Below are 14,524 nucleotides of genomic sequence, written 5' to 3'. Positions count from 1 at the left end.
GGGCTTCACGGGCAGGGCAGCGCACAGCCAGGTGCTGGCCGAGGGTCTCCGGGTGGACAGGAGCAGGTGTGGCCCCAGGGGACCCAGGCGTGGAGGGGGCCCTGAGCTGTTGCCGTGTGCCCCCAGCCCCCTGTACGACCAGTACTGCAAGGACCACTTCAGGGACGGGCACTGCGACCAGGGCTGCAACAGTGCGGAGTGCGAGTGGGACGGGCTGGACTGTGCGGAGCATGTGCCCGAGCGGCTGGCGGCCGGCACGCTGGTGCTGGTGGTGCTCATGCCGCCCGAGCAGCTGCGCAACCGCTCCCTGCACTTCCTGCGCGAGCTCAGCCGCCTGCTGCACACCAATGTGGTCTTCAAGCGTGATGCCAGTGGCCAGCAGATGATCTTCCCCTACTACGGCCGCGAGGAGGAGCTGCACAAGCACCCCGTCAGGCGCTCCGTGGACGGTGGGGCCCCACTGCTCCCGGGCGGCGCTGGCAGACGCCAGCGCAGGGAGCTGGACCCCATGGACATCCGCGGGTGAGCGAGCCCCTCCTAGCGGCCTCCACGCCCTGACCCTCAGGGCTACCCCCCTGCCAGAGAGGGCAGCACTGTCCTCCCGAGATGGGGAAAGAGACCTGGGATTTCAGCTCCCGTGACGGGCGAGCGGCAGAGACGGCATTCCCGCCCGGGCTCAGCTCTCAGGGAGGCGAGGGACTGGGCTCTGGACACCTCCATCCTTCTGAGTTGGGGACCAAGGCCGCCCGTGGCTCTGTAGGAGCCCCACTGCCGGCAGGGGAGCGTTCCGAGGAGTGTCGGTGTGAGCACCACGCATGCCCTGCTGGTGCTGGACAAGGCGAGCCCTCAGGGCCACTGTGCACCTCCAGGCTTGTTCCTGTCCAGACCCAGCTCTCTGCCTCCCCAGGCTGCCCCCCTGGGGTTCTGGGAGCACCCTCTCTCCCCGCCCATCCATCAGGGTGACTCCACAGGAGCCAGAGCCTGTCCCTGGGGGCAGGCTGGCCGGGTGGGTGCCAGGAGGGGGCTGGCGCCCAAGCCCCCTGACCTGGGCTCTCCCCCTACCTCAGGTCCATCGTCTACCTGGAGATCGACAACCGGCAGTGCGTCCAGTCGTCCTCCCAGTGCTTCCAGAGCGCCACGGATGTGGCCGCCTTCTTGGGCGCGCTGGCCTCGCTGGGCAGCCTTAACATCCCCTACAAGATCGAGGCTGTGCAGAGTGAGTGGCCAGCCCTGCTCCCCCAGCTACACTCCCACGGGAGCTCTGGACTGTCCTGGGAGGGGTTGTGCATGGGAGAACGGCCTCCCAGCTGCACCCCCACCCCGGGATGCTCTTGTTCTTTGTGCCAGTTGCCACCCACGGGGGCGTGTGTCACGCCATCCAGAGTTCGGGGAGCGCTTTTCTGGGGTTTCCCACCGGGCACGCTCTCTCTCCCTTAGCAACAGCTGTCAGCGAGGCTGGCCCAAGGGAGTCCACACATCCACCAGCAAATGTTGGAGGGGAGACTTTTCTCGCCCCACCCCTTCCTCCCGATTTTTGTTTGTTGGGTATTATTTCAAAATCATTACGGTTTTTTTTTTTTTTTTAAAGAGAGAGAAAGCAAAGAATTGATCGATGTCATGTGAAGTGTTGAAGTTTGTATCTGGAAAATCCCCCTAAATCCTTTGTCTTAACAGCTCGATGCGAGTGCAGCGATTTGAAGTTGCCTAATCCTTCTCCCTTAAAGGAGAAAAAAGTAAAAGCTGTCTCCAGATAGCCGGCTGGTGCAGGAGAGAATTTAGCGATAGTTTGCAATTCTGATTAATCGCGTAGAAAATGACCTTATTTTGGGGGGCGGGATAGAGGCGAGCGGGCGAGGACGAGCCGGGCCGCGGAGCCAGCGCGCTGCCCCCGGCCGACGGCCTGCCTGGCTGCGCGGCCTGATGTCCGGGCGCCCGCCCGCGGCCGCTGTGCCCGCAGGTGAGACGGTGGAGCCGCCCCCGCCGCCGCCGCTGCACTTCATGTATGTGGCTGTGGTGGCCTTCGTGTTGCTGTTCTTCGTGGGCTGCGGGGTGCTGCTGTCGCGGAAGCGCCGGCGGCAGCATGGCCAGCTCTGGTTCCCCGAGGGCTTCAAGGTGTCGGAGGCCAGCAAGAAGAAGCGGCGCGAGCCCCTCGGCGAGGACTCCGTGGGCCTCAAGTCAGTGGGCGCGGCGGGGCGTCTGGGTGGGGCCCGGCTTGCGGGAGGCGGGGCTGCCCCTCCCCTCCTCCGCGGCGCCCCCCTTGGGCCCCGGGCATGGGCGGGGCCTGGAAGGGGAGGGAATCTCCCTGGACCCCCGCTCCCCGCTTAGTCCCACCTCCCCCCGCCCCGTCACCCCCAGGCCCCTGAAGAACTCCTCGGACGGCGCCCTCATGGACGACAACCAGAACGAGTGGGGCGACGAGGGCCTGGAGGCCAAGAAGTTCCGGGTGAGTCGGGGCTCCAGGGGCCCCGCCCCTCCCCGCCCCGCCCCCCCCTCCCCGCGCCACGGCGTGACCCTCTGCTCCACGCCCTTCCTTAGTTCGAGGAGCCCGTGGTCCTCCCTGACCTGGACGACCAGACGGACCACCGGCAGTGGACCCAGCAGCACCTGGACGCCGCCGACCTGCGCGTGTCTGCCATGGCCCCCACGCCTCCCCAGGGCGAGGCGGATGCCGACTGCATGGACGTGAACGTCCGCGGGCCGGGTAGGTGGCTGGCCAGACACGCTGCCCCCCACCCGGGGCTCCACCCCCAAGCACCTGGTGGCACTGGGCAACCCGCGCTTCCCTGACCTGGTGACCCGCCCACCCCCCTGTCCCAAGCCTCAGGGTCGGTACCTGAAAACTCCCCAGGCCTTGGAGGGGGTGAGGACCCCCAGGAGTTGGTCAGCCTCCTCGCTGCCTCCCCTCTAGGAGTACAGGTCTCAAAGTGTGCTCTGCCCTCAGAGTTGATTTCTTCTTTCAAAATGCATCTTTTGAGACACCCAGAGTGCCTGTTAGCTTGCCTCCTCTGTCTCCTGGACGGGGCTGTGGGTGAAGGTCTCGGGCAGGTCAGGACGCGGAGCCCACCAGCTACCTGGCAGCTGGACTTGGTTCTGCCCTCGGGGAGCTTAGACGGATTGCACTGGCGCTGGGCAGTGTGGCCGTGTGCACTGGGCCTCCGTGGGCTGCGCCCCCGCTGAGGTCTGTTACCCCTGGGAGCAGCTACCAGGGGCCAGCCTTCCTGACCTGGCCCCGTCCCTGTCCTGCCCCGCTGCAGACGGCTTCACGCCCCTCATGATCGCCTCCTGCAGCGGAGGGGGCCTAGAGACTGGCAACAGCGAGGAGGAGGAGGACGCGCCCGCGGTCATCTCGGACTTCATCTACCAGGGCGCCAGCCTGCACAACCAGACAGACCGCACCGGCGAGACCGCCCTGCACCTGGCCGCCCGCTACTCGCGCTCCGACGCGGCCAAGCGCCTGCTGGAGGCCAGCGCGGATGCCAACATACAGGACAACATGGGGCGCACCCCGCTGCACGCAGCCGTGTCTGCCGACGCACAGGGTGTCTTCCAGGTGGGCAGCCGTCACGCGCCCTTCTGCGTGCCCTCGCCTGCCTTCCCTCCTTCCTGGTCTGGGCCCAGAGCCCTGATTCCAAGCCTGGCCGGAGCAGGGACAGCTGGGGTTCCCCCCGCACCCCAAACCTTTGTACCCTGGAGGGGGCGTGAGGCCAGGGAGGGTGTCAAATCCTCTGTGGCATGCCCTCGGGGCAGCCAGGCTGGTGGTGCTAAAGCAGGAGAGGCCACAGGGACCTACAGGGGCAGGACCTCCTCACTCTCACCCAAGACAGGCCCATCCCCTGCGCCTGCCCCTCCCGGCCCCCAAGCCCTCCCCGCTTTGGCTGCAGGCATCGATCGCTTCTGGCGATGGGGAGAAGGGCTAGAGGCTGCTGATTGCTGCCTGCAAGCAGCAGTGGGGGGGCGGCTCTGGCCTTGCTGGGCTTCCAGGATGAGGATGGATTAGGGACGTGGGTGCCTGGGTCTCTGGGGAGCATCCCTGGCAGAAGCAGCTTTTGAAAGCTGCCAGCCGGTCCCCTGGCCACAAACCCCCAGGCCCCGGGCCATGCTGCTCTGCACAGACGGGCGGGTAAATGGGGCACAAATGGGGGGTGTCACAAAAGTCTAATGATTTCCGACATGTTGTCTTTTTATGGAAATGAGAGATTGGGGACAATTAAACGAGCCCCTGGAGGCAGGCCCTGGCCGAGTTTGCCCAGGCGGTCTCTGTGGCACGTAGAAACATTCCCTTGGGCGCTTCTTGGGGTGATGCCGGTCCGCACACAGCTCCTCCCCAGCTCCTTTCGTCCCCCCCTCCCGCCTGCGAACAGTGACCATCCTTCTCTCTCATGCTCCAGCCCCACCCCTCTGGCAGAGCCTGGTGGAGTTCTGCCCACTCCCCAGGCTCCCATGCCACGTGTGTCCGGGCTCCCTGGGGCCACCCGACCCCAGGAGGGCTGCATTCGAATCGGGCTGAGTCCCAAGCACGTGTCCCGGAGCGGGCGGGGGCCTCGCGCTCACACTTGCTGAGCCCGAGACTTTCCCTGTGGTCCAGATCCTGATCCGGAACCGAGCCACCGACCTGGATGCCCGCATGCACGACGGCACGACCCCGCTGATCCTCGCTGCCCGCCTGGCCGTGGAGGGCATGCTGGAGGACCTCATCAACTCTCACGCCGACGTCAACGCTGTGGATGACCTGGGTGAGTCCGGCTGGGCCAGCCCGAGGGACAGGGCACGCCACGGCCGCCTGCCCACCCCTACCCGCCTGCCGACCTCGGACCTGCTTGCCGACTCCTGACCCGCCCTCTGCTCCCCTCGCAGGCAAGTCCGCCCTGCACTGGGCAGCCGCGGTGAACAACGTGGAGGCTGCTGTCGTGCTGCTGAAGAACGGGGCCAACAAGGACATGCAGAACAACAAGGTGGGCTGGCTGGCGCGACACTTCCCCTCTGCCACTCCTTCCCGACCGGGGGACCCCGAGCCACGACTTCAGCTTCTGGGCCTCGGCTCCCTAACCCGTAAAGTCCCAGGAGAAGCCCCGGGGAAACAGAGACGTGGACCCCGTAGTGGGTGCCCGTGTGGTCGGCGCTCCCTGCCTCCCTCTGGCCACATTATCAGTCCCCTCCCGGGCCCACGGCATGGGCAGCTGCAGCTGTCCCCCCGCCCCCATGTCACTGTGACCTGCGACCTCAGCTCTGTCCTTGGCTGTCACTGGCCAGGGCGGGTTGACCCAGATGGTGCATGCTGAGCCAAGAGGCTGGTGGGCTAGGTGGGGGGCTCTGCATTGCCAGGCCCCCAGATGGAATGGTGGGTGTCCACCTTCTACACGTGGACCGCCTCCGGCCTCCCTCAGCCTCGCCGCGGTCTGTCCCTGCGGTCAAAGTGTGCTCTTTCCTTCCTGCCCAACCCCAGCCTGGCCCTGCGTCTCCTGCACTTGTCTTTGGGCTCCTGTGTCCCCGAACCCGCCCCTTCCTTCACTGACCCCTGAAGGGATCTCCTGTCCTGGGGGAGGGACGCAGGGGATGCTGTTGGGCCCGGTCACTTCTGAGTCTGCCATGGGGCAGAGGCATCATCCCGCCTCCTTCTGGGGAGACAGGGTGACTGACGTGACTGGGGTGACAGGACTGCCGTGGCGGGGCAGCAGCTGCGGCCAAGGCCACGTGTGTGCCAGGCAGACACCATCCGGCCTCACCCCACACAGCAGCCTCAGGGGGCATACGTGGCATGTCCGCTGTACAGATGAGAAAACCACGCCCTGGGGACAGAGCTAAGATGTCAGGGTTCCTCGGGGACCAACTGGTGCCCACAGACACACTTTAGTGACCCTGAAGCCCCTGAAATCGTGGCAGGGTCTCCATCTGTGTGGTTTTGGAGGAGGGGAAGGGGGGGCACAGTCTGTTAGATTTCCTGTGGGGTCTCTGACCCCATGAAGGTGGATCCCCACTGGTTTAGAATATAGGATCCCACAGGTCCTCTGGGTCTTAGAAGATGCGTTTAAGGTGTTTTTGTTTGTAAGACATAATAGTGATGGTAGGACTCTGGGGGGAGGGTTGAGATGAGGTGCCTCCCCTCCGCAGCAGGGCGGAGGCGGGGCTGACTGCTGGTCCATCTGGTGACTGGTGACCCCTGCACCTGCCCCCGTCTGCTCCCCTAGGAGGAGACGCCCTTGTTCCTGGCCGCCCGGGAGGGCAGCTACGAGACCGCCAAGGTGCTGCTGGACCATTTCGCCAACCGGGACATCACAGACCACATGGACCGCCTGCCTCGTGACATCGCGCAGGAGCGTATGCACCACGACATCGTGCGGCTGCTGGACGAGTACAGCCTGGTGCGCAGCCCCCCGCTGCATGGCGCCACCCTGGGCGGCGCGCCCACCCTGTCGCCCCCGCTCTGCTCGCCCAACGGCTACCTGGGCAACCTCAAGCCCCCCATGCAGGGCAAGAAGGCCCGCAAGCCCAGCACCAAGGGCCTGGCCTGCGGCGGCAAGGAGCCCAAGGACCTCAAGGCTCGGAGGAAGAAGTCCCAAGATGGCAAGGGCTGTCTGCTGGACAGCGGGAGCGTGATGTCGCCCGTGGACTCCCTCGAGTCCCCCCACGGCTACCTGTCAGACGTGGCCTCCCCACCCCTCCTGCCCTCCCCTTTCCAGCCGTCTCCCTCCGTGCCCCTCAACCACCTGCCCGGGATGCCTGAGACCCACCTGGGCGTCAGCCACCTGAGCGTGGCGGCCAAGCCCGAGATGGCGGTGCTGAGCGGGGGCAGCCGGCTGGCCTTCGAGGCAGGGCCACCACGCCTCTCCCACCTGCCCGTGGCCTCCAGCACCAGCACGATCCTGGGTTCAGGCGGCAGTGGGGGCAGTGGGGCTGTGAATTTCACCGTGGGTGGAGCTGCGGGCTTGAATGGCCAGTGCGAGTGGCTGTCCCGGCTGCAGAACGGCCTGGTGCCCAACCAGTACAACCCGCTGCGAGGGGGCGTGACGCCGGGCACCCTGAGCACGCAGGCTGCCGGCCTCCAGCATGGCACGGTGGGCCCGCTGCACGCCCCCGCCCTGTCCCAGGTGATGACCTACCAGGCCCTGCCCAGCACACGGCTGGCCTCCCAGCCTCACCTGGTGCAGCCGCAGCAGAACTTACAGATGCAGCCGCCGAGCATGCCGCCGCAGCCAAACCTACAGCCGCACCTCGGCGTGAGCTCGGCCGCCAGCGGCCACCTGGGCCGGAGCTTCCTGGGAGGGGAGCTGAGCCAGGCGGACATGCAGCCGCTGGGGCCCGGCAACCTGGCGGCGCACACCGTCCTGCCGCAGGACGGCCAGGTCCTGCCCACATCGCTGCCGTCCACGCTGGCCCCGCCCACGCTGGCCCCGCCCATGACCACCGCCCAGTTCCTGACGCCCCCCTCCCAGCACAGCTACTCGTCCTCCCCCGTGGACAACACCCCCAGCCACCAGCTACAGGTGCCCGAGCACCCCTTCCTCACCCCGTCCCCGGAGTCCCCCGACCAGTGGTCCAGCTCCTCGCCACATTCCAATATCTCCGATTGGTCCGAGGGCATCTCCAGCCCGCCCACCAGCGTGCCGTCCCAGATCGCCCACGTCCCGGAGGCATTCAAGTAAACAGCCGGCTGCCCCCAGGACCCTGCGCTTCCTTTCCCAAGCCCTGCTGGGGCGTGTGCGTGCGCTCCATGGATGCCGGGGCCGACCAAAGGAGCTTTTTTTCAACAAATGTGTTTTTATACAAAATAAGAGGACAAGGGTTTTTAAATTTTTTTTTTTAGTATTTATTTATGTACTTTTATTTTACATGGAAACACTGCCTTTTTATTTATATGTACTGTTTTGTATGGCATCAGGTAGAAACTTTTATCTGCTCAAAGAAAATAAACTAGTTCTCAGTCATGATTTTCCTACTTAGGATAAAGACTCCTAGGTATTTGTAAAATATAAACAAAGATTCATGATGTGCAAATGCCATTTATTTATTGATTTCCTCTTTTTTGAATCCCAAAAGAAATGATGTCAGACAAGGGTGGTCTGAGCCAGCATTGTTTAGAAAGCTCCAGGGGTGCCCGGGGCCTGCTTTGATTTCCCCAGACATCCCCTCACCCCCACCTCCAAACCCGGAGCGCCCTCCTCCCAGGACTGCCTGCATCTTATGAAAAGATGCATCTAGAGAAAGAAAAGCAAGCCCTTTCCTCCTTTGGCACGTGGGTTACTTTGTACCTGAAGTAGGAAAGTAAAGTGTAAAATGATGTGGTTCGTGCATTTCGGTGTACTTTTAAACTTTTTAAAGCTATGTCTCTCAGATCGTGTTCTTGGGGTATGCCCAGGGTACATCTCATGGTACCAATCATGAATCTTTGTTTCAGGTGCAGTATTACGTAGCTGTTCTTTGGCATTGTGAGTTCTTGTTCTTTCTGGAGTCTCCCCTGCCCCTCGCCCCTGCTGATGTTTAGCATCATGTGAGAAGTCGGAGGTGTGGCCATGTGGCCCACCTTGGACCCCACGTTGGGGAGGCCTCCCCCTTCCTGGGGAAAGACACTGCCGGGCCGCCCTGTTGGAGGCATCTCAACTTGAACTGCATCTCCCAGGTTCAGCGGAAGATGAACTGGCGCCCCTGGGGCCCAGTGCCGACGCGCCCGGTTTTTATAGGAGACTTGGAAAAATGTGAGTGTGTCCAGCCTCAGTGCTCAGAGACCCTGGTGCCAGGGCCTGGTGCGCCCTGGGGTGCTCGGGTCACCAGGAGCCTGCTCGCGGGCCACCCCTCCCAGTTCAGGGGATGGGTGTGTGCCCAGGGTAGAGCAGATTTTTACATTATCAAGTATAAGCCTGTGGCAGATACATATCTGTAAATACATTTTTAAAGGGTGATTTTGTTTAAGAAATCTGATTGGACAAATCTGTCAGGGTCGTGCTGATAAGGGATGTCAGAACCCAGGCCCCACGACCTGCAGCTGCCGAACCGTAGCTCCTGAGAGCAAAGCCGGGGGGTCCCGCGGCCCACCGCACTGAGTCTGCTGCCCCAGCCTCGCCGGGCGTGCTGTGGGGCCACCCCTAGTGGGCACGATCAGACTCTTCCTAAGATGTGGTTTCTTTTTGTGTTTTATAAGATAGAGTATAGTTTACATAAAAAGAAAACTTTTTAAAAAAGTTATCTACCTACAAAACTGTAGGTGATTAAAATGATGTATTTTTTTTCATCTTTTTTGTTAACAGATTGCAATAAAAATGATTCCGATGGTCGTCCAGATTTTGCTAAACTCGACTGTGGTCTTGGCTTGCTTTCTGAGAGGGAGGGAGAGCGATAGAGAGGGAATGCCAGCCCAGGCTCCTGGGTGCCAGGGTCACTTTGTCGGGTCAGATATCCAGTGTCCATCTACCCTGCCAGGCCCTGTGCAGCGGGGCAGAGACCGCACAGGGAGCAGGGCACACAGAACCCGAAAACCAGGCTCTCAGCTGTCTCTCAACTGTCTGGGTCACGGAGGGTAAGGCACCACTTACTAGCCTGGGGCCCACCACTGCAGACAGGAGGGGCACAGGGAAGAGTCCAGGCCCTGGCGTGGGGCAGGTGACATAGTGAGTGGGGTAAGTTCTGTGACCCCCAAGGGGTGCAGGCTGGGCAGAACCACTGTCTCAGGAATCCCAAACTGGGCCGTCAAGCACAGGGCTCCGATCTTCCTCGCTCCTCCCTATGCCTTCCTCCCTACCTGCCCCCGCCCCTTCTCTGCCTGTCCCACCCCTTATGACTCCGCCCCTTCTCCACCTGGCCCCGCCCCTTCTCTGCCTGCCCCACCCCTTCTCATGACTCCACCCCTTTTCCACCTGGCCCCGCCTCTTCCTGGTCCCGCCCCTTCTCATGACTCCGCCCCTTCTCCACCTGGCCCCGCCTCTTCTCTGCCTGGCTCGCTCCTGCCCCTTCTCTATCTGACTCCGCCCCTTCTCCACTGGACCTTACCCCTTCTCTACTTGGTTCCTCTTCCCTCTACCTGGCTCCTCCCTTTCTCTACCTGGTCCCGCCCCCACGCCAGTGGCTTCAAAACAGATTAACAGTCCACTGACCTTTTGCGCTGTGGTGTTGGAGACGACTCTCGAGAGTCCCTTGGACTGCGAGGAGATCCAACCAGTCCATCCTAAAGGAAACCAGTCCTGGGTGTTCACTGGAAGGACTGATGCTGAAGCTGAAACTCCAATACTTTTGCCACCTCATGCGAAGAGCTGACTCACTGGAAAAAGACCCTGATGCTGGAAAAGATTGAAGGCAGGAGGAGAAGGGAATGACAGAGGATGAGATGGTTGGATGGCATCACCAATTCAATGGACATGAGTTTGAGTAAACTCCAGGAGTTGGTGATGGACAGGGAGGCCTGGTGTGCATGGGGTTGCAAAGAGTCAGACACAACTGAGTGACTGAACTGAACTGAACTGACCACCTTCCGCTGCAAAGTGCCACCTGTCCCTGGCGTGGCCCATCTGGGCACAAGGGTGAACCCAAGATTTCCTCACTGAGTGCAGATGCTTCGTTTCTGGGACAAGAGGTACTGGGAAATGGAATATGGCAAATGGCTGAACTTTCATCGTGGAGGAGGCTCTCAGCCTGAATTCTGCCCAAAAAACTCCCAGCACCCCTAAATTCCACTCCTAGGTGTGCACCAAGAGAAGTGAAAGCGGGCTCTACAACGGTCCATATACACATGTGCTCACAGCAGCCAAGGGGTGGGGACAACCCAAATGCCCATCAGCTGCCGACTGGTGAACCAGGTGGGGTAGGTCCACACTGTGATGGCTAATTTTATGTGTCACCGTGGCTGGCGGTGCGGGGCGGTGCTCAGATTTGGCCACACGTGAGGGATGAGATTAGCATTGCAATCTGGGCTGAGTAAAGCAGATGCCCCCTCCCCTGCCCCCATGCAGGTGGGTCTCACCCAATCAGGTGAAGAAGATATGAATAGAACAGAAAGGCTGAGGAAGAGGGACGTCCTGGGGCCCGACTACTGGAGCTGGGGTATCTGTCTCTTCCTGCCTTCGGAGTCTCCATAATAATATGAGTCAGTTCCTTGTAATAAATTTCTTTATGTATTGATACACCCTGTTGAGAGTTGGACCATAAACAAGGTTGAGCACTGAAGAACTGATGCTTTCAAATTGTGGTGCTGGAGAAGACTCTCCAGAGTCCCTTGGACAGTAAGGAGACCAAACCAGTCCATCCTAAAGGAAATCAACCCTGAATACTGATTGGAAGGACTGATGCTGAAGATGAAGCTCCAATATTTTGGCCACCTGATGAGAATAGTTGACTCACTGGGAAAAGACACCAATGCTGGGAAAGATTGAAGACAGAAGGAGAAGGGGATGACAGAGGATGAGATGGTTGGATAGTCTCACAGACTCAATGGACACAAACTTGTGCAAACTCCAGGAGATAGTGAGGGACAGGGAAGCCTGGCGTGCTGCAGTCCATGGGGTTGCAAAGGGTTGGACATGACTGAGCAATTGAACAACAACAACAGCATCCTGTTGGCTCTGTTTCTCTGGAGAACCCAGACTAAACACACACGTGATGGACTATTGTGTGTGTGCTAGTCACTCAGTCGTGTTTGACTCTTTGCGATCCCACGGACTGTAGCCCACAAGGCTCCTCTGTCCATAGAATTCTCCAGGCAAGGATACTGGAGTGGTTTGCCATTTGCTCCTCCAGGACGGACTATTTTCAGCCATAAAAAGGAATGAAGTTACCAACACAAGTTACAGCTCAGTCAAAATGCAGAAAGATCACGCTGAGTGAAAGAAGCCAGACAGCAAAGGCTGTGTGCTTCCATTTGTATGAAACATTCAGAGTAAATAAACCCAGAGAGGCGGAAAGCAGATGAGTGGTTCCCAGGGCTGGGAGCTGTGGGCAATGGGCAGTGAATGCCCAGTGGGTCTGGGGCATTACTTCCAGAGATGAAATGTCTTGGAAGCTGACAGAGGCGGTGGTTGCACATTTTTAACATGGTAAATGCCATTGAATTCGCTGTAAAATGGTTAATTTCATGCTCTATGAATTTTACCTGAATTATTTTTTTTAAAGAAAGAACTCCTAGCAGTGTTTGTCCTCCCAAGAAGTTCCTGGTGGTTGTGGGATTCCCACAGAGGCAGCAGGATGGGCCTCAGGGGACCTCACTGCTCCCCCAAACCCTCGGGCCCCCAGCAACAAGGAGAGCGATGCCATGTCAGGTTTAAACTGGGCATGCCCAGAACCTGGCCCTGCCCGTCGCCTTGCGGGCGAGTTCCTGGGGGCAGACCAATCACAGCCACAGGCTGAGGGCTCTGCCCTCCCCTGCCTGAACCTCCCCTGATGCCCAGGGGACGCAACCCCCAGCTGTGCTAGGGCTCAGAAGCATCGGCATGGATTCCCCCGGCCCCAGGGTGCCCACTGCAGGCTGAAAGACCGCCCGAGACCTGCCCACTGGGGCCTGAACCTGCTCCCACGGCCTCAGCTCCACTGCCCACCAGCATTTCTGCTGTTCACCGTTCTCATCCTGGACACACAGTCTGAGCTGGCCTGCTCCACCAGCCGTGCATTGAAAGGACACCTCCCAGGCCACGGTGCACCTCCCACAAGGAAAAGGACACAGCCTCTCCCTCAGGGCTGTACTCAGCCAAGACAGCCCTGGCTTGGGGGTCTGGCTTGTTCTGGCTTGGGGCTCTGGTCCTCCCAAATTCGTATGTGGAAGCCCCAGCTCCCAGGACCTCAGAATAGCTGTCTCTGGAGACTGGGCTTTAAAGGGGTAATTTAGGGAAAGTGAGGTCAGTGCGGGGGGCCCCAAGCCAATGTGACTGGGGTCCTCAAAAAAGAAGCAATCGGGACACAGACTCGCACAGAGGGAAACGTGAGACCCGGGAGAAGGCGGTCACCTCCCAGCCCAGGACAGAGGCCTCAGGAAATCCGCCTCACCAACAGCTTGGTCTCGGTCTTCTGGCACCCAGAACTGTGAGAAGTGAAATTTCTGTGAAGCCACTGGCCTGTGGCACTTATGTTTTTTAGCCATGGAATCTTAGTTTCCTGACCAGGGATCGAACCCGGGCCCTGGAAGTGAAAGCTCTGGGTCCTGACCACTGGAGCACCAGGGAATGCCGTGTGGCACTTGTTCTGGAAGCCCTAGCAGATATATATCCCAGGCATTCCAGTGCCACGTGCATGCCCACAGCTGCCACGGCCACGGCCAGCTGGCCCAGCTGTCAGCCCTGGTCCCCTCCCCTCCTCGGGGTGTCCTACCCCAGGGGTCTGGAGACTTGTGCTTTTCAACACGCAAAACTCGTGAGGTCAACACGGAGTGGCCAGTCCACCCTCCTGCCGTGCCCTCCTCTCCTGGCTGCTCACCGTCAGGGGTGGGGTTGGGGGGGCACCTTCCCTGAGGCCTCCAGGGTGATTTAGAGCAGCGCTGTCTGCCGGAAAGGCAATGCAAGCCATGTGTGCAATTTCAAATATTTTAGCAGCCACGTTAAATGCAAAAAGAAATGGGTGAAGTTTATTTAGTAATATATCTTAGTTAATCCAACAGACCCAAAATACTGTCACCTCAGCATGTAACTGACACAAAGTTAATGGGATCTTTTAGCTTCTTTTGGGGTAGGAGGGGGACTGTCTTTAAAAGCTCATGGGTGTTCCAGGCTTACGGCGCACCTCAGTTTGGACCGGCCACAGCCCAGGTACTTGACCGCCACACGTGTGCACGGCCACCATGTTGGGCGGTGTGGATTAGGCGGTCAGGATGGCTGTCGGCCCCTCAGCCCTGCAGGAAAACCCAAGGTTCTGCTCCACCTTGTCCCAGAGCGAGCCCCAGAGGTGGCTCTGCGCCCCTCTGGCCAGAGCGGAGACGGGATCTGGGAGCCAGGAAGGACAACCTCAGGGCCCACAAATAAACAGACCCGCGGGGCTACACACGCCAAGAAGTGAGCAGAGCGTCTCAGGCCTTGGTGCTACTCGGGGGGCTGCCCGCAGCTGCCATTCTCTTCACTGAGAAAGGCTCGCTTCCAGAGGCTGTGCTTAGCCTCGGAGCGGAGGACCACTCTGCGGCGGCTTCATATCCCATCACAGCCAATGACGAATCCTTTGCGGGCCAGCCCAGATTCGGGAACCGTGCCCAGGAGCGCTGCTGGAGGGGCAGAGCTGTCAGCAGACAGTGGGTGGAGACCTTCTTACGCTCACTGTCATGATGGGGTCCCAGGCATAACAGCAAAGGATTATTCCGTCAAAGTATTTCTATCAGGAACCTGCACGGTGTGGTTCAGCTTGACCCCGGGGAGAATCGAGAGACCCAGAGCGCTGTGTCCCAGAGGGTATTTGATGGGTTTGGGAAGCGGCCCTGGGTCAGGGGATCCTTTCCCTCGGGACCTGTTGGGCCCTGAAATGCCGGTGTGCACCGTGCATCTCCGGGAGGGAGCGCGTGTGCACTGGCTCCCAAACGACTCACCGTTGCTGCAGAAGCCAGTGCAGAGCGGGCTGCACCGGGCCTGGAGGC

General features: G+C 60.4%; 1 protein-coding gene across 2 annotated transcripts in view; it reads left to right on the top strand.

Annotated features, from left to right (window-relative positions):
* Positions 1 to 9,286, top strand: part of NOTCH1 (notch receptor 1) — a 46,459-nt gene extending 37,173 nt beyond the window's left edge. For both annotated transcript variants that reach the window (XM_061434091.1, XM_061434093.1), the window contains 9 exons: positions 127 to 522; positions 1,068 to 1,216; positions 1,958 to 2,174; positions 2,356 to 2,443; positions 2,536 to 2,701; positions 3,255 to 3,550; positions 4,586 to 4,733; positions 4,855 to 4,952; positions 6,186 to 9,286. In XM_061434091.1, coding sequence (XP_061290075.1) covers positions 127 to 522; positions 1,068 to 1,216; positions 1,958 to 2,174; positions 2,356 to 2,443; positions 2,536 to 2,701; positions 3,255 to 3,550; positions 4,586 to 4,733; positions 4,855 to 4,952; positions 6,186 to 7,640 — 3,013 coding nt within the window. In that variant the 3' untranslated portion in view covers positions 7,641 to 9,286. The remainder of the gene's footprint in view (positions 1 to 126; positions 523 to 1,067; positions 1,217 to 1,957; positions 2,175 to 2,355; positions 2,444 to 2,535; positions 2,702 to 3,254; positions 3,551 to 4,585; positions 4,734 to 4,854; positions 4,953 to 6,185) is intronic.
* The last annotated feature ends 5,238 nt before the right edge of the window (positions 9,287 to 14,524 follow it).

The sequence above is a fragment of the Bos javanicus genome, chromosome 11 (genome assembly GCF_032452875.1).
Source record: "Bos javanicus breed banteng chromosome 11, ARS-OSU_banteng_1.0, whole genome shotgun sequence".
Lineage (NCBI taxonomy): Eukaryota > Metazoa > Chordata > Mammalia > Artiodactyla > Bovidae > Bos > Bos javanicus.
Note: the sequence above shows the minus strand (reverse complement) of the source record. Positions and strands in the feature narration are given on the sequence as shown.